At 45.2% G+C, this 22,250-nt stretch overlaps 1 protein-coding gene across 2 annotated transcripts in view; it reads left to right on the top strand.

Annotated features, from left to right (window-relative positions):
* The window catches only part of FHL2 (four and a half LIM domains 2), a 68,772-nt gene extending 46,646 nt beyond the window's left edge, over positions 1-22,126 (top strand). For both annotated transcript variants that reach the window (XM_037054979.1, XM_037054978.1), the window contains exons 3-6: positions 3,959-4,133; positions 13,934-14,103; positions 16,916-17,102; positions 21,693-22,126. In XM_037054979.1, coding sequence (XP_036910874.1) covers positions 3,959-4,133; positions 13,934-14,103; positions 16,916-17,102; positions 21,693-21,844 — 684 coding nt within the window. In that variant the 3' untranslated portion in view covers positions 21,845-22,126. The remainder of the gene's footprint in view (positions 1-3,958; positions 4,134-13,933; positions 14,104-16,915; positions 17,103-21,692) is intronic.
* The last annotated feature ends 124 nt before the right edge of the window (positions 22,127-22,250 follow it).

Below are 22,250 nucleotides of genomic sequence, written 5' to 3'. Positions count from 1 at the left end.
TCAAATGTCTATGTCAGCAAATCAGCCTTAAACAGTAGCTATTGTGTTTTCATGCCAGAAATGCTGACCGTAGGAAAGACGGGTTTCTGTGGTGCTTTTGAATTATGTGAAGAGTTTAAAATTAGCTTTACCATGACTGTTCAGTCACATTCACCACTCTGATGCTCTTTCCTCATCTGGGGACTTGCTACCCAGGGCAGAGACTGTGATGACAGCTGGTGGCTTTGCTCTCACGATGCCCTCTGGGGAGGTTTCTCCCTCGGTTTTTCTTAAGGTCAGCTCCACCAGGCAAATGTCCTTAACCTTGTATTTCCTTTCCTTCACTAATGGCATGTAGCCCCTGACTGTGCTGCCGACTCCCTGGGCAACACTAGACCCCCTTCCAGAGAGCAGGCCCCTGACCTTGCCCTCTCTCCTCACCGCCCTCTGTGTGTCTCATTGAAGGTGGGCAGTGATTCATGGAACACAGAGAATGGTTTGCAGCTTTTCCACAGTAGCAAGACTTTATTGGGTGACTGGTCTGCACAGAGGGAACCCAACTAATGTCTGAAAAGTATTTTTCACTTGCTACGTAACAATCAAAACTTAATATTTAGTTTTTAAATTGTGGTAAAATGCATATAATGTAAAATGTGCTTTCTTAACCCTTTTAAAGTGTACATTTCTGCAGTGTTCAGTACATTTGCATTATTGGGCAGCAGACCTCCAGAACTGTTCATCTTCCCGAACCACGACTGTACCCATTAAACAACGACTCTTCCTTCCCTCTGCCCCCTGCCCCCTGCCCCTGGCAGCCACCACTCCGCCTTCTGTCCCTACGAATCTGGCTGCTTTAGGGGTCTCATGTAAGTGGAATCATGCAGTAGTTGTCTTTTCGTGTTGGGAATGAAGGTGCACCCACGGTGTAGCATATGTCAGAATTCCCTTTCTTTCCTGAGTAATGGTCCAGTGTGCGTATGTTTTGTTTACCCGTTCATCCATCGGGAGACCGTCGGGGCGGCTCCCACTGTGGTTATTATGAGTAACGCTGTTGTGCACACGGGCCTGTAGACCCCTGCTTCCCTGCCGCGGGTGTGCACCCAGCAGTGGGATTGCTGGATCATGTGGTAGTTCTATTTTTAATTTTTTGAGGAACTGCCATGCTGTTTTCCATTCCAAAAATTTTTAAAGAAATTTATTCCACAGCCAGCTTGACAACAGTGACAGCTTGATCAAAACTTCAGCTCTTCTTAAATTAGGCCATTCCTGTTAGTACTGGACAGGGCTGTAAAGGTTCGTTCTATTTCATTCAGAGTCTAAACCAAGGCAATGCTAAATTGCATTCATTTGGCTATGAACATGGTAGTGTTTCTGATTATTTTCAGTGGATATACACAGCTCTCACTAAGGGTTGTTTTTTTTTTTTTAAGATTTTATTTATTTATCTTTAGAGGGGAAGGGAAGGAGAGAGGGAGAGAAACATCAATGTATGGTTGCCTTTCGTGCGCCCCCTGCTGGGAGTTGGCCTGCAGGGAACTGGCCTGCAACCCAGGCATGTGCCCTGACTGAGAATCGAACTGCAATTGTCTGAGTCGCAGGCCCACGCTCAATCCACTGAGCTACACCAGCCAGGGCTCTAAGGGCTGTTTTTGAAAGCAAAGAGCAGCACAGAGTCTACTGGGATTTTACCTGGTATGCTCACTGGAAATATCTTCTGAATCAGAAGGACTCGAGCTTGAACCCTGTCTCAGTGACATGCCAGCTGCATGGTTGTGAACAAGCAACTGAACTTCTCTGAGTATCAGTGATAATATTTACCTTGCAGGGTGGTACAGCCTTGACCTCACAACATGGTCAGGATCATCGTCCCTGCTATTCCAGAAGAGAAAAGTAATGATTTCTTTTGGAAGGAGGGAAGTATGGACTTCACAGTCTGTAACGGGACAACATATATAGTCATTAATTTAACAACATTAAATTAATGTTGCATCTACCTTATTTCATTTGTCAGAATAACCAGTAAAGTGCAGGTGATTTTTTCCCTCAAAGTTTGTGGAAAGTCTTAAGGCTAGAAATTCAAGAGACAGGACAGTCCTCTGCCCCAGCTCATACACTCCTCAGTTTGGGTTCACAGAGGATGAAGGGGAACAAGCATGTCGGTGTGCTCTCTGTGGTCCTCTGAGATACGGTGTCCAGCTCAGGGGGTCCCTGATACCAGGGCTGCTGAGGCTCAGGGCTGGATCAGCCACACAGAAACCAGTCCATGAAGTCCTGCACTGAGGAAGTTCTATCCTTGTCTCATTTTTATTCCTTAATGTCTTGTATTGGCCGGGGTCTACTCCCAGGAGTCATGAAAAGCAAGCCTTGGACAGGACTGGAATGAGAGGGAGCTGCACAGGGCACGTCCCTTCTGTCAGCCAACTGCATTCATAGAGATTCAACAGGGATATCTATTTTTTTATTCCCTGAATTAAAATGATATGCAAAGAGATCACCAAATCAAATAACTTCAGTTTGGTTCAAGGTTCTGGGAAAACATACACACAACAGTGTTTCCGCAAAAGAAAATTGTTTGATCTACTTTGGTTTTTTTGTTGAGTCGGTGTTTTAGGTGTGTCTAAGCAAGTCCAGGATGGGTGTGTTCACGTCCTACGTATGGCATTGCTCAGCTTCTACTTGGTTGTTGTGGGGAGGATGCTTGTGACGTGGGTGGCATGAGCAGCGGTGTTCAGGGCACCTGAGAGCTAGAAGCTGGCCCAGGAAACCCTGCGGTGGCCTAAAATTTTGTTTCTGCCTCATTAATAAATGAATGGTGGTTCTAGGTCAGAGCTGGGAATACTAGGAACAATAGGAAAATAGTCCCATTTAAGACAACACTGAATAGAAACAGGTTATTTTAATTTTATATTGGCATTTTCAAAATGCCATATGCCATTTTAACATCACAAGTATGAGAAGATTTCTTACTACTTTTCAGGCCAAACCAAGGGTAGCATAGTCTGTGCAGTTTTCTCTCCTGGGTTCATTTCTCTTTTTCACCCTTTGCTAAAATAACATGGGTTCTGTCATCTCAACACCTGTCCCATCTGTTCCCTGTATGCTCTTCCCACAGGCCCCTCCCTTCTCTGCAGGGACCCACGGAGAGTCTCCACCTCCACTTTTTCCTTCCCGCTTCCCCATGCCTATCCAACTATCACACACAGTCTTAGCATGCTGCTCTCCGCTGCATTCAGGATAAACTTGAACTGAAGACAGACCTTAAAAGAGCACTCCCAGTCCAGCCTGGGCGGGAACTCGCCCCCATCGTACCCTGGCCTGTCCTTGAAGCCCAACACCCACCTCCACCAAACAACCCCCTCTTGCCCCTCGTCCGTGCACATGACTTTTTCTGCCTGGGATTTCCTCTACAGCCCCCTGCCCAGCTCACTGCCCTCTGAGGAGCTTCCACACTCAGCTGGTGGTTCGCCATGTGAAGTCTCCTGACCCACTTGCCACCAGGGGAAACCAGGGCCCTACACTGGGTCTCCTTTCCTGAATTTCCCTCCACCCAGGGCTTCCCTCTCCTGCTGGTCATCACAGTGGCTGCTGTGGCCGGTTTTGCCGAGCCTACTCGTGGTCCAAAAATCCCTGCAGGTCCAAAGGACCGTTGAGTAAGAAGCATTGATGACTTTCATGTTTTCTGTTTCTTCCTTATAGATGATACCTGATGGAAATCCCACACACACACACACACACACACACACACACACACACACACCCCGGAGTAAGCGGTTGCTCCAAATGCAGTGAGAGAAAAGCATCCTAACCCTACTCATTTCAGCATTAGGTGAAGATCACAGTCCAGGAATGCCCAGAGGCCTCAGCCCCTCTGTACTCCCTGTTTGTGTTGCAAGTTTGCACCATGCGCCGCTACAGTGCTCAGGCAGGGCAGCTCTGAGCCCTTCTGCCCTCTGACAGTCTCATGTGTCTGGGTCTGCAGGACTTGTCCTATAAGGACCGACACTGGCATGAGGCCTGTTTCCACTGCTCACGGTGCAAGAGCTCGCTGGTGGACAAGCCCTTTGCTGCCAAGGAGGATCAGCTGCTCTGCACGGACTGCTACTCCCACGAGTACTCGTCCAAGTGCCAGGAGTGCAAGAAGACCATCATGCCAGGTCAGGACCACTCCCTTCTCCCTGGGATACCACAAAGCACGCTTCCTTTTCCTTCCCCTCTAGCACTGAATCTGGACTCATGTAATTATTTAAGTAAGTGCTTTGTGTCCTCCTGGCGCCAGGCCCAGGGTGAGCAGCTAGGTGTTCGTGGAGTAGTGGGCGGAGAGGCATTCCCGGTGCTCTACCATGTGGAGTTTACAGTCTAGTCTGAGGTACACTCCCTGCTAGGTCAACCCAGACTTGACTGCAGCTGGGTCGGGTGCCAAGGACAGTAATAAGGTGACTTGTCTGTTAAAGGGGGAGGATGGGATTGTGTCTCTTCTTGTATAGGAGGGAAGTAGTTTGTTTGGTTTTGTTTCTTGCAGGAGAGAGGAATGTCTCATTTTAAAAAATAGAGCAAACAAATATACATGCAATTTTAAAAATAAATTCTGGTTAAGGACATAGAAATGAGGGTGAGGAAAGTAACCCCCGTGAGAGGGGCAGGAGATTTGGACCCCGGACAACTGAGAGAAAGGTGCAGATGTTGCTGAGACTGGCTCATCGGCCACATATAATCAGTGGTGGGCTCTGTACAGCCGGCCAAGTGTGGCTGGGAGGTAGACTTGCCAGATTTAGCAAATAAGAACATAGCTAATTTTTTAGTATCTGTCCCATTTGGGACTTGTAATCTGGCATCCCTCCCAGAGAGCTACATAAAACCAGCAGAGAACTCTGTCCCTTGAATATCTTCATGACGTGTGACCTCCGGAGAGCAGAAGAGGATGGAACAGTAACTAGACCCCTGGAACACAGTCAGTGGGCAGCAGACTGGTTGGGGTACAGATGGCCTGCACGAGGGAGCAGAGAGCTTGGGAATGCAGCCTGGCACTGAGGCCCAACAGCCCTGAGGTCCGCCCCACCCCCCGCATCAGGAGGGCACTGACGGAGCTGCTGTTGAATCCGGCTCAGAACACCAAGCCTCAGAGTGCTTGGGAAGGTGTCCATCCTCGAGACTGGTTCTTTAGTGGGTGAGCATCCTTTAGCTCTAGGAAGGTTTAGAATTAAGGGCAAACATATTGAGAGAATCTAACCCATACTAATAATGTTGTGCGAAATAATCTGGTGAAGGAAGTGTGGAGTTAAAAAAGTTGGTCTAAAGAGTAAACTAAGCTTGTAGTTCTTATTTGTGTATTGATTTATTGTTTTTTAGAGAGAGAGGAAGAGAGAGAGAGAGAGGGATTGATCTTTTCTGTTCTACTTACTGATGCATTCTTTGGTCCGTGTCTGACCCGGGACGCGCGGCCATGCGCCTGCACAGCCTTGGCACACCAGGCCGCTCTTCCGCCAGCTGAGCTGCCCGGTCAGTGCTAGGCTTCTGACTGTCAACTGAAAATTTCTTGATTGATAAACCGTTTTGACATTTAAGATATCTTATGCTTCCCCATATTTGTAAGTTTAATTCATTTCATTAATAATTACTTAAGAACTCGAAGTTCAGTTGGTTAGTTGAGGTACTTTAAAGGGATATCAAATATATTAAATTTTCAAAAGTAGTTTTAAAGGAGTTTAGTTCACTACATTAATAAACAGACCCAAACACAAAGGCCCTTAAAAGTGATTTTTAAAATTTACTATACTCATGAATTCAATAACAGATGTGTCATGTGAACTGAAGCTGAGGGTTTTGAGTGTGTTACATCAATAGATTGAGTGCTAATTTTTAAAAACCAAGGCGGTCTGCTGAGTAGTCATATTTCATACAATAGCTGCAGTCACACTATGTGAAGAGAATGAAGGCTACAGAGATAATTTAGAGTTAGACTCTCAACTCTTCGGTAGAAGACTAATTGCCAAGCTCTTGAGTTCTTGTTTTATTTTTTGTTTGCTGTGTTTTTGGCAATGAATATACTGAAGAGTTCTGAGCAAGAAACTGAAATGCAGGAAATGTTATTTTAAGAATATATATTAGATAAGAAATCATAACTTTTTTAAAAAGGCAAGGACATAATTAGGCCTTCAGTCAGATGCTTTCTATTGCTACTTCATTTCTCTGGTCAATACATCTTAAAAATAACTGCGACATTGTATCACGAGGAACAAAGACCGAGGGCAAGATCCTCACAGCCCCGCTGGAGCCACTGCGGCAGCTGCCAGTCGTGTAAAGAATGGGCAGGGAGACTTCTACAAACTTATGTTAACACTGTACATGTTGGAACCAAGGAGCCCGAATGCATAATGGTAGCAATTTGAACTAAAGCCCATATAAAGGCAGGGTGACCTGCCCTGTTGTCCCAGAGAGTCACGTACAGAAACACAACAGTCCTGGCACAATAAGAACCAAAGATTGAATTAAAAAGCAACTTTAATCATTACTAGGTTTTCATGATCAGAGCCCAGGGAAGGTTCCACGAGTGACTCAGAGTGGATGCCTTTAAACCCCTTTCCCATCTCCATCACTGCTCCCACGTTCCCCCACTCCTCAGAGTCCTCTCCTAGCTGGCTGGTCCTGCCTTCTTCGTCCACTCTGTTCACCTTCTGGACTTGTTTGTGTGCGTGTCTGTCTGTCCTTAGCAGTGTGCTCTTCCCTTTTGCAAGTAAACCCTGCGACCTCTCTGCTTCTCCAGTTCCTCCCCTTCATTACCCTGCCTGGGGGGCCAGGTCAGGATAGGAGTCTTTTGGAGGGAGGGGAGGGGAGACCCAGAGGATGAAGTGCCAGGCTGTGGGTCACCTGGAGCTCCTGGGACTCGGGAACTGCACAGGCCGAGCTGGCATCTGCAGAGGTGGCCACAGAGCCACCTCTGGGAACAGCTGGTGTCTTCAAGAAGGGAGTTGGTGGTTCATTTGCAGTAGGGCATTGTGCGGGTGTTCAGGAATGTCCCAGCTCGGGCACTTTGAATGAGAACTTCGTTAAATCACACAGCATGGAATGGTGAAAGCACTGACAACTTTAAGCTTACATGACCTTCAAATTCACCTGTCTCAGCTCACCAGCAAAGAAACCAGAAAGTTAAATGGACACCCCAGGCTACAGTTAGTGGCTGAGCCAGGATTAGGATCCAGTCGCTGAGTGGTGTCCCTGCTGCTCTGTGGTCTGAGCTGCCTTCTGGACCCAGTCGAGAGAAAGGTGGACTGGGGATTATGGGTATGGGTATCACTAACTCCTTCCACTGTGGCAGCAGTGGTTAATTCTGAAGGTGGGAAAACAGAGGACGCGCAAGATAAACCTTCGTGGTGCTGGGTGTGCACAGCCTCACTAGCAGGAGTGCAGAGCAGCGGTGTTGGCGAGTCTCCGGTGAGACAGCCAGGCGTCCGTGCACACACACTGGACACAGGGTCAGGAGGCCTGTGTCCTCGCTGTGCTCCTCAGCAGCTGTGTGACTTCAGCCTCTTACAGTTCTTTAGACCTTGGCCTCCTCCCCACCCCACCCCTCAACTCCCCACCTTCAGCCTGAATTTAAAGTAACAGGCTGAGTTACTTTAAATTCACAGCAGTCTGGCAGATGTGACTTGAAGTTTTTCCTTCTGTGCTGCCTTCAAGAGTACATTTCCTTCAGTGACTTGGCCTGTTCCTCCAGCAACTCCTCTGACACCTCTCGCACTTGTTCCCATTTCGCCAAGGGAGTGGTACATGGGCCACAGGAGATTTGAGCCAGTCTGGTTTCTTGTTCCCACCCTTGGGTCCATCCCGGCCTCCCCCAGCCCTGTCCTCCCAGTCCTCAGGGAAAGGTTAGAAAGCGCCGAGTTTGGTTTCTAGTCTCCTGCTTTATGGTTCCAGTTCTCAGTCAGTCCTTGCCCCTCACTGAGATTCTATTTCCCTTTCTGATGAGGTGGGAGATTTGGGGTCTTTTTAGACCCAAATCTCAGAAGTATGTCTACAGTGATTCTTAGAAATTAGTTTGCAGTCTCAGTCCACAGGCCATTCAAGGCTTTAACCCTTAGCACCAATCATGACATGAAAAATAAACGTTTCCTGGGTATTTGAATTTCTAGAGAAACAGAGAGAGAGCTTTGTAGTGAGGAATTGGCTCACGTAGTTGGGGGCCTGGCGTGTCTGAAGCCCACAGGGCAGAGGTACAGACTGGAGACACAGGTCACAGCTGATGTTTCAGCCTTGAGTCTGAATGTCTTAGAGCAGCAAGCTGGGCACCCAGGCAGGGCTTTTCACTTGCAGTCGAGAAAAATTTCTTCTACTTGGGAAAACCTCAGGCTTTGCTCATAAGGCCCTTGACTGATTAGATGAGGTCCATCCACATTTGGCAAATCATTCACTTTATTCAAAGTTCAGTGATTTAATAACAAAACAAACAAGCAAGCAAAACATGACCAATGACACTCAAATATGGAACAGGCAGACAGGGTCCAGAGGGGAGAGGGGAGAGGGGAGAGAATCATAGGGGAAAAGGGGAGGGACTCACATGAATAAGTATAAAGGACACATGGACAATAATTGGAGTGGGGGGCGGAAGTGGGAGGGAGCACTTGGGGGGCAGGGCAGGGAATATAAAACAGAAAACTGTACTTGAATAAGAATTAAATAAAAATAAATAAATAAAAATAAAAATAAACAAAGTTCAGTGATTTAAGAGTTAATCACGTCTGTAAAGCACCTTCACAGCAACATTAGACTGCTGCCCAATCATATGGCTGGGCATCACAGCCCAGACTATCACACTTCCCATTTCTCATGGTGTTTACCCGGGAGAGAAAAAATTCATGTTCAGATAGCAAATAAAAATCAGACATTATTTGGTCCAAGTATCTCCTATTGAGGAACAGGGAAGCTGGGGCACAGCCTTCTAGGCTGTGGGCTCCATGGCAGAAAATGATGTGTGGTAATCACAACAGGACCACAGCTGCTGCTCACAGGACCCTGTTTGCCCTGCACAGTGTCTCTGCAGCTAGATGGCTCCACCTCATATTATATGCCACGCCTGAAACCGAGCAACCAAGGACATCATGAGCCCAGGGGGGACTAAGGCTCCCTGAGGCAGGGACAGAAGTGGGGGAGGGGGACACTTCACTGAAGGGTTCAGGTAGGGAGAGATGAAGGTGTCCAGTTGTTGGTTTTCTCTACGCTGAGGACATCTCACTCACTATTGTCTGTGGGTTCAGAAAACAAGGTGGCTGAGCATTTGCTTCAGCTCCACAGCCTGGAGATGTTTGCTTTGTATTCAGTGAGTGCACACAGCCCGGTGCCCTGTGCCCAAATGCTCCGACCAAGTGAGGACAGCTCCTGGAGCAGTGTAGGTGAGGGAAGGGCTCCCCTAAGCAAGGACACACGGGCTGCTTTAGATGGGATCATCCAAGGCTATCCCATCTAAAAGAGCAGAAGGTGCTGACTGTGTGAAGACATAGGACAGAGTCAGATAAAGACATGGAACCTTGAGCAAGAATTAGGCCCTGCCCTCCAGGAGTGTGTCCTTGGGGAGTCTGACCGGCAGACCACAGGGATGTCCAGCCATTCCTGTTCTATAGGAGTGGACCAGGGTGTAGGGGATAAAAGGTACAACTTCCCAGAGCAGTGGCATAATTTTTAGATCAGGAAGCAAAACATTAAATAACTGGCATTTTAGGCAAAGTCAAGCATAAGTATATCTTTTCAGAATATAGGCTGTGAAATTTTACTAAAATTTTTGCAATTTCCAAGACATTTCATGATTCTGGTAGGCTGAAGCAGGGAAGGGCTCAGAACACTCTCTGAGAGTACCCCTTCTCCAGCATCAGTGATATGCATCTCGCTGTGGTCTGTCAGGGATCTTTAGATGGGACTGTTGGAGAAGCCTGTCCAAAACCTGCTCTGATGAAGAAACGTGCTAAAAGCGGGGGTTTGGGAAAGGGGTGCTTGGGAATCACACTTCAGCAATCTTGAAGGATGAACAGGATTTCAACAAAAGGAGAAGTCAAAAAGGGTCATTTCTGGACATGGTCTGGACACCAAAGACAGGGTGTGAAAAAAGACTGGTATATGCAAAAACAAAAAATAAGAAAAAGGCAAGCACTGTGTCATCATAGCCCTTGGCTTCCTTGCTTTGGTTTGATTTTTCTTTAAAGTGCTACAACCAAATCCAGGTGAATAGCAGTACAGAGAACATTGGTGTACTTTTGAATTTAGATAGGTAGGACAAGAGGTGTGTTCTAAATAAAAAAGTCACCCTCTGGGCTCACACCTTAACAAAAGTCAGTTCTTGACGTAGTCAGGAAGCCAGGGTTGTGTGACACACCACAGTGCAAGGGTTCACCAGCTCTCATCTACAAAATGCTGAGGCCCTGTTTGCAGAGATTTCTTCCAGAAGCACCACAGCCTCTGAGGAGGCTTACACCATCACTAATCAATCCTTCGCCAAGCTTCTGCTTTGTCGCTTGCTTATTTGAATCTGAAAAAGACATTCCTTCCTTCTGGAGAATTGGTCTAATGTGCAGATTGCATCAGAAGAAGGAACTTTGCTGCCACCTACTGCAAAATACTTTTGCAGGTCTGTGTAAATGGCACCTCTCAGATGTGCACCCAACATCCGCTTTGGGCTGGAAGTGCCCAGTGGATTCCCAGCAAGGGACAGGACAGCTTCCTGAGAACTGGTGTTGATAAGACGACTTATTTCAGAAGACATCAAAAGAGCATTTATGTGGTCTTGCTTGGAGTCCTATATTCATTGGCATACTCCCTGGGCTGCTTGATCAGAGGGAAGCTCAGATATTAAGAGAGCAAGTGAAGACTCTCTGGGCTTCCTGGAAGTCTATTTCCTTCACCAGATTAGGGCCATTTTCCTTCATTATTTGTTCAAATAAGTTTTCAATTTCTTGCTCTTCCTCTTCTCCTTCTGGCACCCCTATGATTTGGATGTTGGAAAGTTTAAAGTTGTCCCAGAGGTTCCTAAGCCTCTCTTCATTTTTTTGAATTCTTGTTTCTTCATTCCATTCTGATTGAATGTTTGTTTCTTCCTTTTGCTCCAAATCATTGATTTGAGCCTCAGTGTCCTTCCCTTCACTGTTGATTACCTGTATATTTTGCTTTATTTCACTTAGTATAACCTTCGTTTCTTCCTTCATTTTGTGACTGAGCTCAGTGAGCTCTGTGAGCATCCTGATTACCACTCTTTTGAACTCTGCATCTGAGAGGTTGTCTGTCTCTTCATTGCTTAGTTCTTTTTCTGAAGTTTTGCTCTGTTCTTTCATTTGGGCCATATCTCTTTGTCTCAAAGCCCAGAGAGTCCCAAAGAAGTTGGACCCAAAGAGGAACACACCAAGACATAAGAATTAAATTACCCATGATTAAAGATGAGAGAATCTTAAAACCACAAGAGAAAAGGAGAGAGTTACCTACGAAGGAGTTCCCATAAGACTATCAGCTGATTTCTCAAAAGAAACCTTACAGGCAAGAAGGGGCTGGAAAGAAGTATTCCAAGTCATGAAAGGCAAGGACCTACATCTAAGATTGCTCTATCCAGCAAAGTTATCATTTAGAATGGAAGGGCAGATAAAGTGCTTCCCAGATAAGGTAAAGTTCAAGGAGTTCATCGTCACCAAGCCCTTATTATATGAAATGTTAAAGGGACTTACCTAAGAAAAAGAAGAAGATCAAAAACTGTGAACTGTAAAATGACAACAAACTCACAACTATCAACAACAAACCTAAAAAAACAAAAACTAAGCAAACAACTAGAACAGGAACAGAAGCAGAGGAGTGGACATCCCATGGAGAGTTATTAGCAGAGAGGTGGACAGGGGAGAATGAGAGAAAAGGTACAGGGAATAAGAAGCATAATTGGTAGGTACAAAATAAATAGGGGGGAGTTAAGAATAGTATGGGAAATGGAGAATCAAAAAAACTTAAATGGACAACCCACAGGCATGAAGTAAGTGGGGAGTGCAGGGAAGAAGAGGATAAAGGGAAGAAAAAATTGGGATAACTATAATAGCAAAATTAATGAAATTTACTTTTAAAAAGCCAGTGAAGAAGCTATACATGAAGCAAATAACCTCCCCCCACCACACCAAGACTGAAGTAAATTGTTCTAGAATTTACATTAAAATCCTTCCACCATTTTTACCTAAAATTAAACTGCTTACTACAATTTTCCTTGTTTCAGGATTCATCACCCATGATTGAATTCCATAGGCTTTGAAGATCCCTGTGTCCCACCCCTCCTTCAAGAATTCCCTAAGTTTTTTATTACTTTATGGCAGGGGGTACTCAAATGTCTGATCTTGGAAGTACATGTAGAAACTGAGTGACCCCAAAATGACATCTAATAAAACAATGACATAATGATTCCCAGTGCATATTCTGTTTGAGTAATGTACATCTCACCAACTTTCCAACCAGCTAAAATACAGCCCTTAGCTTGTTTTTTGTTTTGTTTTGTTTTACTTAAAGACTATAGATGCCTGCGTTATGCTGTGCTGCCTGGTCTATCTCAGAGTGCTGCCACCAGGTTCCCGCCCTTGGCCTCACACCTTTGTTCCTGACCCTGAGTTGAAGTTCTTAGAGAGCGGCATCCTTTCTGTGAGCCCAGGGGTTGGCAAAATGTTTCCATAAGGAACCTGATAAATATTGTGAGCTTCATAGGCCATGCAGTCTCCGTCACAGCTACTCGAGGCTGGCACTGTGGCGTGGAAGCAGCTATAGCAGGTGGGAGTAAGGGGTATGGCTGTGTTCCAACAACAGTTCAGTTATCAAATGGGCTGCAGTCTGGGTTTGGCCCTCGGGCTGTGTGTCGTGTGCTGGCACCCAACCTTTTCTATTCCCTCACCCATCATGCTCCTTTTTTCCCCAAATCCTTCTGTATTTCTGCCTCATACCCAGGGTGCTCACATACATATGTGTCCTGAACCATGTCTTTCAATAAATATATACACTTTTTCTTGTAAAGTATGGGAAAAACATAAAACAACAACTATTGAACATTTGCTGTGAATCAGGTTTCAGGGTGAACCAAAAAACATTTTGGTTCTCTGTTTCACTAATCTACTTAAGAAATTATGTAAGCATATCACATGATACGTTACTTAATAGTTACTCAAAAGGAGATGTGATAAGAGTGGAAAAATCACTAAACGGGACGTATGAGTGGTGTGCGTGGATGTTAATGGTAGCGCCGATGCAGTGTGTGAAAGCACTGAGGTGCATCAGAGCTGGCTTTGCCCCACAGCTGTGCGAAGTGAGTGATAGAGGGGCTGAGTCGGGCTGGAAACACTAGGTTCCTTCACACCCAACAGTTTCCATCCCAATGAGAAGCAGAAGGGTGTTTGCTAAGAGGTCCCTCTGCTCTAAAATTCATGTTCTGCAAGGGTTAGTCTGAGCTATGCCAGATTGCTCTTTATATTTTGCAATGCTGAGAGACAAACATTCTTTTTCATGTTATATGCATACAAATATATTGAGCATGTACAGATGTTGTTCTAGTACGGGTGTTGAACTCATTTTCACCCGGGGGGCACATCAGCCTTGCAGTTGCCTTCAAAGGGCCAAATGTAATGTTAGGACTGTGTAAATGTAACTGCTCCTTAACAGTTAAGTGAGAGCTTGGAACTGCTGCCAGGTAGAAACAAGGTGCTGGGCTGGACAAAACAAGATGGAGAGTGGGGTTCGGCCCACAGGCCTTGTGTTTGCCACCTGTGTGTGTGTATAACAGTGGACCACCGGACAAAGTCCCTGCTATCTACAACACAGAGATTATTCCCATTTAAAGGGGAGCCTTTGAGAGCGAAGTGACTCTCTGTGGTCACAAAGTTGGACAGCGGCAGGTTCCAGTGCAGACTGCTGCACTCCCAGGCGGTCATTTTCATGGCCACTCTGTTTTTCCCAACTCTCGCCCCAGGGACCCGCAAGATGGAGTACAAGAGCAGCAGCTGGCATGAGACCTGCTTCATCTGCCATCGTTGTCAGCAGCCGATTGGCACCAAGAGCTTTATCCCCAAGGATGATCAGAATTTCTGTGTGCCCTGCTATGAGAAACAGTACGCCTTGCAATGTGTTCAGTGCAAAAAGGTACCTAATTCTCCCCTGGACTTTGCACAATCGAGTCAGCCTTGCTCTGTGGCCCCTGTCAGCTTGCCCCTTCTGAAAGAGATCACAGCTGTGACACCTGAACCGCATGAAAGTTATGCCTCTTTCACTCTGTGTTCCACAGTTCTAATGTACTTCTGTGCATTTTGCCCATTGGACCTGTGTTCTAGTCTTTTCAGACACAAGCACTGTTGTGATCTGAAATAAAAGTCCTTTATCCCTTCCTTCTTCTGGAACATTTCTAAACATTTGCTCACTTATGAGTTGATATTAAAGAGAAAGAGAACTTCCTATGCCAAAGCTGCCTTTGTTATACTGCTCTCCTTGAAGATACTAGAAGCCAGTTGCTAAACGTCATGAGGAGGCCAGGAGAGTGAGGTGGGTGAGGCACATCATTAATTACCCAGCCAGTCTTGTGCTGTGTCTGTCACAGCTCTGTTAGGTTAGAGGAAGCAAAGGAACCCTGCCCCCGTAGAAAGCCATCTCTCTCCAGCTGACCCTGTCATGCCAACATCTGTGCCCTTTAGGCTCTAGCTGAGTCTGCCACAGTGTGTCCTCTTACACACACAGGTCACAGCACTCCTGAGCTGTTCACTCCCATGTCTAACAGTGCCAGTTGTAGAACTTTGTGCAACTTGTTGGCCTCCCGCCCCCTCTATTGACTGTGCTGCTTTTCCCGTCTCTCCAGCTGGCATCGTGCCTCCTTCAGTCTGTGGGAGGGCAGCCCTACTGCTGCGCTTTGTCCTGGGCCCTGTCCTGTACTGTCCCCTGTCCCGGGTGAGCCTTGGCTAGAATGCCCTGCCTGTCTGCGCCTTTTCAAAGGGAAGAGTGTTGCTAATTTTCTTCAGCCTTTTGTTTCCTTCTCTCATTTCCATTTTCAAAAGGATTTTTTTAGAGATATTATTTATTTATTTCTAGAGAAAGGAGAAATGAGGAAGAGAGGGAGAGAAACTGATGTGTGAGAGAAACATCAACCAGTTACCTCTCACACCCATGTCCCAACCCAGGACAGGCCTGCAAACCCAGGGATGTGCCCTGACAGGAAATCAAACTGGAGACCTTACAGTTTGTGAGATGATGCTCAGCCAACTGAGCCACACTGGTCAGGACACTCATTTCCATTTTTCTTTGCTACTATTTTGAATTCCATTTCTCCCTATTCTTCTATCATGAACATGCTATTTATATAGTATTTATTCCTTCGACTTTAGATGGAATCTCATTCCTGTGTTTATATTAGGAATCCTATTGTCTGCTCAGTCCTTTTTGGTTTTGTGTTTCTTATTAGACCCAAGGAAAGTTCATTTTAGTTGCTCTCTTTCCTCTGCATTTTCCCCCACCTTACTGTGCTATTTAGTTGAGGAAATGAAGGCACATCACCTTCTGGGCTGCATGCTTGTGTGCGCATGTGATACTCAGCACATACACTGGCATTCATGCCAGAAGCAGCCATTCCTCCCACTATCTGATGGTGGAGCAGACAGACAGAGTCTGGGTAGACATGCACTCTAATGTCAAACATTCAAGTAGTGTTGACAAGTATGCTTTGGAATAGAACAGTTGTAACAGAATGTACACTGGGGGGACCTGAAGCAATCTGAGGAGTGAGGGGCCAGGGTCGTGTTTAGGGAATATTCTCTAAGAGACCACCACCTGTGCCAAGACACCCGAGTTAGGTGAGTGATGTGAGGGAGAGTGGGGACGTGGAATCTGGATGGAGGGAGGGCAAGGCAGTGTATTGCAGATGAAGAAAACATCTTATAAATAAATGCCTTCTGTAGCCATGCAGATACCTCACCACCCAACATATTTTGTGTAAATTCTATTCCTTAGGGGAATACTGACAGGATAATTTTTAATGGTTTATAGTTTAATAAAAAGAATACAGGATAGAAGGAAGTCCAGAACTCCAGTTCCTCCTCTGTCACTAGTTTCTCTGGGTCTCAATTTACTCATCTGCAGAACAGCAAGAATATCTGTCTTTATGTAAGGACTAGAGGAGACACCAGATAATACAGTGTTGAAAAAAGCACTGCCCGAAAGTGCTGATGTGAGTGTCTCCATCCCATCTTCCATCGTCATTGCTCTGTCAAGCTGAGACCCACTGGTCTCCTGGCATACCACACTCAGTTCTGTCTTCATCTATTTTCCAATGAGTATGAATACAACAATATAAAAAGGAAAACAGAGCAAATTGAGGTATCAATGACCAGTTTTGGTATATCAGGCTTCTGGCAAAAGTCCTAGGCTGTGAGACAGAACGAGAAGGCAGGCTGTGGACTTTTTTTCTCAATCTTCCGAGACGCCTGTCTTTCCCTACAGCATCAGCAGGCCCAATCCTACAGTGTCTTTTAACCCTGTCCACAAATAATGAATAGACCAAGTTATGCCAGGGATCTGCACAGATGACAGGACAGGGTTAGGTTTCAAATCTGTCTCCTTGATGCAGGCTGTGTGGTCTTCACCCTCACGGCATCATCTCCTCCCCAGCAGGACAGCAGTGCTGCCCATGACACCGCACCTTTGAGTCCCAGCATCCCTCTGAGGGGCCGAGGGTAATGTCCTAGTCCCTGTATTGCAAGCAGGTATGCCAGTGTCTGCAGCAGTGGAAGGGGCAATAGAGGGGTGATTATGAAGTCTGTGAAGCAGTTTCTCAGTGACTTTTAACCAGAGTTGGATGTTTTCTGGATGAGGATCTTGCATCACTGACGGCAATAGTGGAGGCTAAGGAAGAGGTTAAGAACAGAGGCCACTCTGCCTGGAGAACTGACCTTTGCCTTCTTGCCTCCTCCAGCCCATCACCACTGGAGGGGTCACCTATCGAGAGCAGCCCTGGCACAAGGAGTGCTTTGTGTGCACAGCCTGCAGAAAGCCACTGTCTGGGCAGCGCTTCACATCCCGGGACGAGTTTGCCTACTGCCTGAACTGTTTCTGCGATCTTTATGCCAAGAAGTGTGCTGGGTGCACCAACCCCATCAGCGGTGAGTGTCTCCAGGAGTCCCTGCTGGGGTTCATGACCCTCCGCTCTCTATCACATAGCCATTTGAAGGGTGCACAAGGTGTAAGATTCTAGCATGTGAAGTTGCTTACACAGGCACACCTTGGAGATACTGTGGGTTCAGTTCCAGACACCCTGTAATAAAGTGAGTTGTATTCTTTGCTGGTGGAGGGTCTTGCCTCCAATTTGTAAAAGTCCAACATCTGTGAAGTGCAATAAAGGGAATTACAATAAAATGAGGTCTGCCTTTGTACCTAGATTCTCTAGGTCTCAAAGGTTCTGAGCTGACTTTTTTCCTTCCTGCTTTCTTCTCCTTGTTACACTGGACAATTCAATAGATAATGGCTTCCCCTCTAACTCACCTGATCACTGAAAACTCTATGAATGGCCCATTCTCAACAGGTTTATTATTCTGCTTTTGGTTGTATTATCTCCAGAACTGCAACCTGTGAGTATATGACAACCATATAAGCATAATGAAACTGGAATTTACAGGGTTAGCAGTGTACTGGGTTCCTGAAGGTGCTCCAGGCATCTTGGAGAGACTTTTCTACCACAAGGCCATGGCTGTCTGAGGGCGGAGGGCAACATTCTAAGTAGTTCTTTCACATCCCCCAAAGGGCTGGGCAAAGTGAGAGCCCCGGACCTGGTTGGCTGGCAGACTGGGCATTGGACTAAACTATGAAATATGCTGAGAAATTCAGTATGGGGAACAGATGGCTGGTCAGACTGCAGTCTTCTACGTGTGCCTTCCATATTGCCACACAAACCAGGGATGAGGCTGGGAGGGAAGAGTGGGAAATTTTGCTCCGTGACATTCAGTTGGTCCCTGCCCAGAGGAGATGGCAGATACATGCAATATGAACACAGGGCCTGGCTAAGTGGTGTTCCTGTGTGGCTTCACATTTCATACTCTCTTCTGTACTTGTCTGACTTTCTGTTCCCTTACTTAGGTCGAGAACTGAGCTCACCAAACACTAACTAACTCACCTGATACAGAAAGCCCCAGGTCACTAGAGTAATTCTCATCTCATGTGTATTCCAGAGCTCATATATCTATTGAAGTGATAAAGAAAAGAAGCATAGCATTTAAATTATTCTATTAAGACACCCAATTACAGTAATTTGTACACCAGATTCCCTTCGCAGCATTTGGAGGGAAAAAATGAAGTCTATTGCTGTAATGTATTAATCTTGAATGCTGTTTTGCTGTAACTTCTGTAGAAGTAAATGTTATGAAATTAAGGTTTATAAAGCAGCATAATCTACATCAAAGCATTTTAAAATGTAAAATATCAGGTATATGTGTTAATTGTGATTATTACGATTGTAGCACTGGAAAAAAAAGAACTAGAAAAATGGAATGAAATCTTTACTCCGAAAGAGGAGAGTTGTCTGAAATACAGAGACTAATGTTCAAGGACCTACTGAGGAATTTTGAAATTGCAGCTAAAATGTACTTTCAGCTAGACTCCCAAACAAATGTGCAAGATTGTGAGTCTAGATTAAATTTCTAATAGATCTTTACTTAGTACTTTAACAAAATTTAAATGATTATAAACTTGCTGTTTTCCAATTTTTTTGTGTGCAGTGATGCTTAATTCAGTCAATCCTCATTATTCAGAGTTTGTATTTGCAAATCTACCTACTCATCACCATGTATCTGTGACTCCAATATCAAAACCTGTGGCACTTTCATGCTCATTCACAGACATGCACAGGTAATGGTAAAAATTTGAGTCATCTTGCCTTGGCTGGTGTAGCTCAGTGGATTGAGCGCGGGCCTGTGAACCACACGATCGCAGTTTGATTCCCAGTCAGGGCACATGCCTGGGTTGCAGGCCAGTTCCCAGCAGGGGACTCACGAGAGGCAACCATACATTGATATTTCTCTCCTTCCCTTCCCCTCTAAAGATAAAATCTATTAAAAAAATTTGAGTCATCTCATGTGAACATTTCCCAGTCAAGGTGCAACAAGGCGACACTGTACATTCTTGTCTCAAATCATGTTGGAAACAAGGGTCCTTTTTATGGTTTGTTTAGTGCCATGTTTTTTGCATTTTTTGGTGCTTTTTGTTGGCATGTTCATTGCTTAAAATGGCCCCTAAGGATAGTGCTGAAGTGCTGTCTGTTCCTGAGCTCAGGAAGGCTGTGAGGTGCCTTGTGTGGTAAATAAGCTTCCTTCAGGCTTGAGTTACAGTGCTGTTGGCCATTAAGTTCAATGTTAATGAGTCAACAATATATGTTAACTATGGGTCTTTAATCAGAAATAGACATTAAGCGAGGCCAAGTACTGATGATGGAAATGTTGTGACCAGAGGCTCTTAAGAACCTCACCCTGTATTTCTCATAGGAGTAGGACTTCAGTATATGCTAAGCCACTGTTCACAATGACTTTATAGAACAGACCTATCTCAAATAACGAAATTTACTGTACATACATCTTGCCCTTAGCAGGACTCGTCCCCCTGGGCCTGTCTTTAGATCTCATATCTATCACTTGCCCCCTTTGCTGTCACTTCAAGGAAATAGTGGGCCTTCTAAAAGGCTTGCAACCTGGGACAGCTGCCCAGCACAGCTCCCATCACTAACATCCTTTCCATTGTCTCCCTCCCAGTGTCTACAGTGGAGCAGGACTTAGCAGAGAAAGGAGAAACATGGAATGGTAGAGATGCTGGGGGGCTTCCTAGCTGCTTTTGGGCTTTCCAGTTAAGTCAGAGTGATGAAAAAAAAACAAAATCCAACAAGTACAGGCATACCTTGGGCATACTGCGGGTTCAGTCTAGACCACCACAATAAAGCGAGTATCACAATAGAGTAACCTGTAATCTTTTTGTTGGTGAAGGGTTTAGCCTTCGGTTTACAAAAAACACATCTGTGAAGCACAGTAAAGTGCAGTAAAGCAAGCTTTGTGTCGTGTATCTTCTGGCTGTTTGGCAATCCCTGCCCCTAACTCTAGTTAAAGTGTTGCCTAAACCAGTTTTTCAAATTTGGCTGCACATTCAAAATACCTGGGGAGCTTTACAAGTTATCGCTGACTGGGTCATGACTTAATTGGCCATGATCTGGATCTTTTGAGGTTTTATCTATTTAGAGAGAGGGGAAAGGAGGGAGAAAGAGAGGGAGAGTAACATCAATCGGGTGCCTCTTGCATGTTCCCCAACCAGGGACTGGTCCACAACCTAGGCATGGGCCTGACGAAGAATTAAACCAGTGACCTTTCAGTCTGTGGGATGACACCCAACCAACTGAACCACGCCGGCCAGGAAGATCTAGAAGTTTTAAAAGCTTCAAATATGCAGAAAAGTTTGAGACCTGCTGGCCTAAATCAGTAGTTTTGTTCTTCCTCAGGGCTAGGGTATGGGCTCTGACCTATAGGCCTTTCTTTCATAGCCCTTACAAATCTAGGGTTAGAGGCAATCAATATTGTAACTCGTCTTTTAATGCTATATTTAGGAAAAGAGTTGAGAAGCATTGCTAGTATAACAGAGAGGGTGTGGTATTACCATGAGCACAAGAACTTGCATTCAAGTCCCAAGCCTGTCACTATCTAGCTGAGGGAGGATAAACTCTAAGGCCTCAGGTCTCTCCCATGTAAAAAAAATTGAACGCCTAATGTCAATCTCGCCAAACTGATGAATTAGACTTCTCATGCTAGTCTGAGACCTCAAAATATTACAAAAGCAGTAATCAGTGTGGTTGTTTTTAAAATGGTAGGCTGAACCATTACTTCTGGAAAGAATTCTTTGTAATTGGAATTCATGATCTAAATTTCATCAAAATCTATCCTACCTCTAAGATAATCCTGAATTTGACTTGACTTTATTTCAAAGGGCTCAGTGGCAGTACGAACCACAAGTATATTGTAATAAGCAGCCAATGTACCTTAAACATTTGAGGAATAGCTATGAAATGAGTCAAGCACCCAAATTGAAATGTCCCTAATTTTTTTAACGTTTAAGATAGTTGGCTCTGTAGCCCACACATCTTCATAAGCTGCTCTTGCCTCTTAGCAGCTCCATCTTCTACCAGTCTCACTAGACCTCTCAGTCTTACCCAGCTCCGGCCACCTAACTTCATGCTTCTGTAGCTGGTCTCAGGATAGCCCCTCTGCAAGAAAATCCATCCCCTGCTCCCACCCCCACACATTTCTTTTGTGGTCTTTCCTGGACATTACAGAAGAAATTAGCGTTTCCCTCTTCAATCTCCCTTTAACACTTCATTCATTAACTCAGAAAACAGTGCCAACATGAGGCATTGTTGGGAATGGGAGATACCAGTTCACTGTCTCATTGAGTTTCATTCTGGTGGGAAAAAATACACACACACAATAGGCTCTTTATAATTATGGTATTATCATTTAGTCCTGGAGCCAGTTTATAGATGTTTCTTCTGATGTTTCTGAGCTCCTCAAGGCTGTGGATAGTCTGATTTTTACATGGATCCCAGCACCCAGAAATCCAAGTTTGAAATGGATCAAACCAGTATTCCTTTTTCAGTCCCAGTGGTAAGTCTAACTAGCAATGCTCCCTCTTCCTCTCTTCATTCAGTGTTATTTTGTCTCTGTTAATAGGACTTGGCGGCACAAAGTACATCTCCTTTGAGGAACGGCAGTGGCATAATGACTGCTTTAACTGCAAGAAGTGCTCCCTCTCACTGGTGGGCCGAGGCTTCCTCACGGAAAGGGATGACATCCTGTGCCCCGACTGCGGGAAAGACATCTGAGGTCAACACAAATTACTGCTTGTAACACACAGATTTATGCATTGCCTTTCTCAACCAGGAAACATTGTGTTCTGGCTCCCACCAGCCACACCAAGACTTTCCTCTTGTGCTTCTCAATGATACTCACGTTTGTTAAAATCCTTTGTATTAGTAGCTCAATCCCAGGGAAGGAGAAAACCCTTATGGAAACGTTAGGTAGGAAGATAGTTTTGAATTTTTATAATCAGGCAAAATCCAAGTACAAAATCCTTTTGAATATCTTTATAAATGTATCTTTTTTTCACTGCATATTTAATTTTTAAGTGCATTAACATGTCACAAACTTGAAAATTTTCCAAACCACATAAGGTAATGAAGAACTGGTATTTATGACCATGTAACATCCCGTTGTGTAAGACCTGCAGCA

Source organism: Sturnira hondurensis, unplaced genomic scaffold, assembly GCF_014824575.4.
Source record: "Sturnira hondurensis isolate 20B ecotype Veracruz unplaced genomic scaffold, ASM1482457v3 Scaffold0008480, whole genome shotgun sequence".
Classification (NCBI taxonomy): Eukaryota; Metazoa; Chordata; class Mammalia; order Chiroptera; family Phyllostomidae; genus Sturnira; species Sturnira hondurensis.
This window is presented reverse-complemented; position numbering and strand designations above follow the sequence as displayed.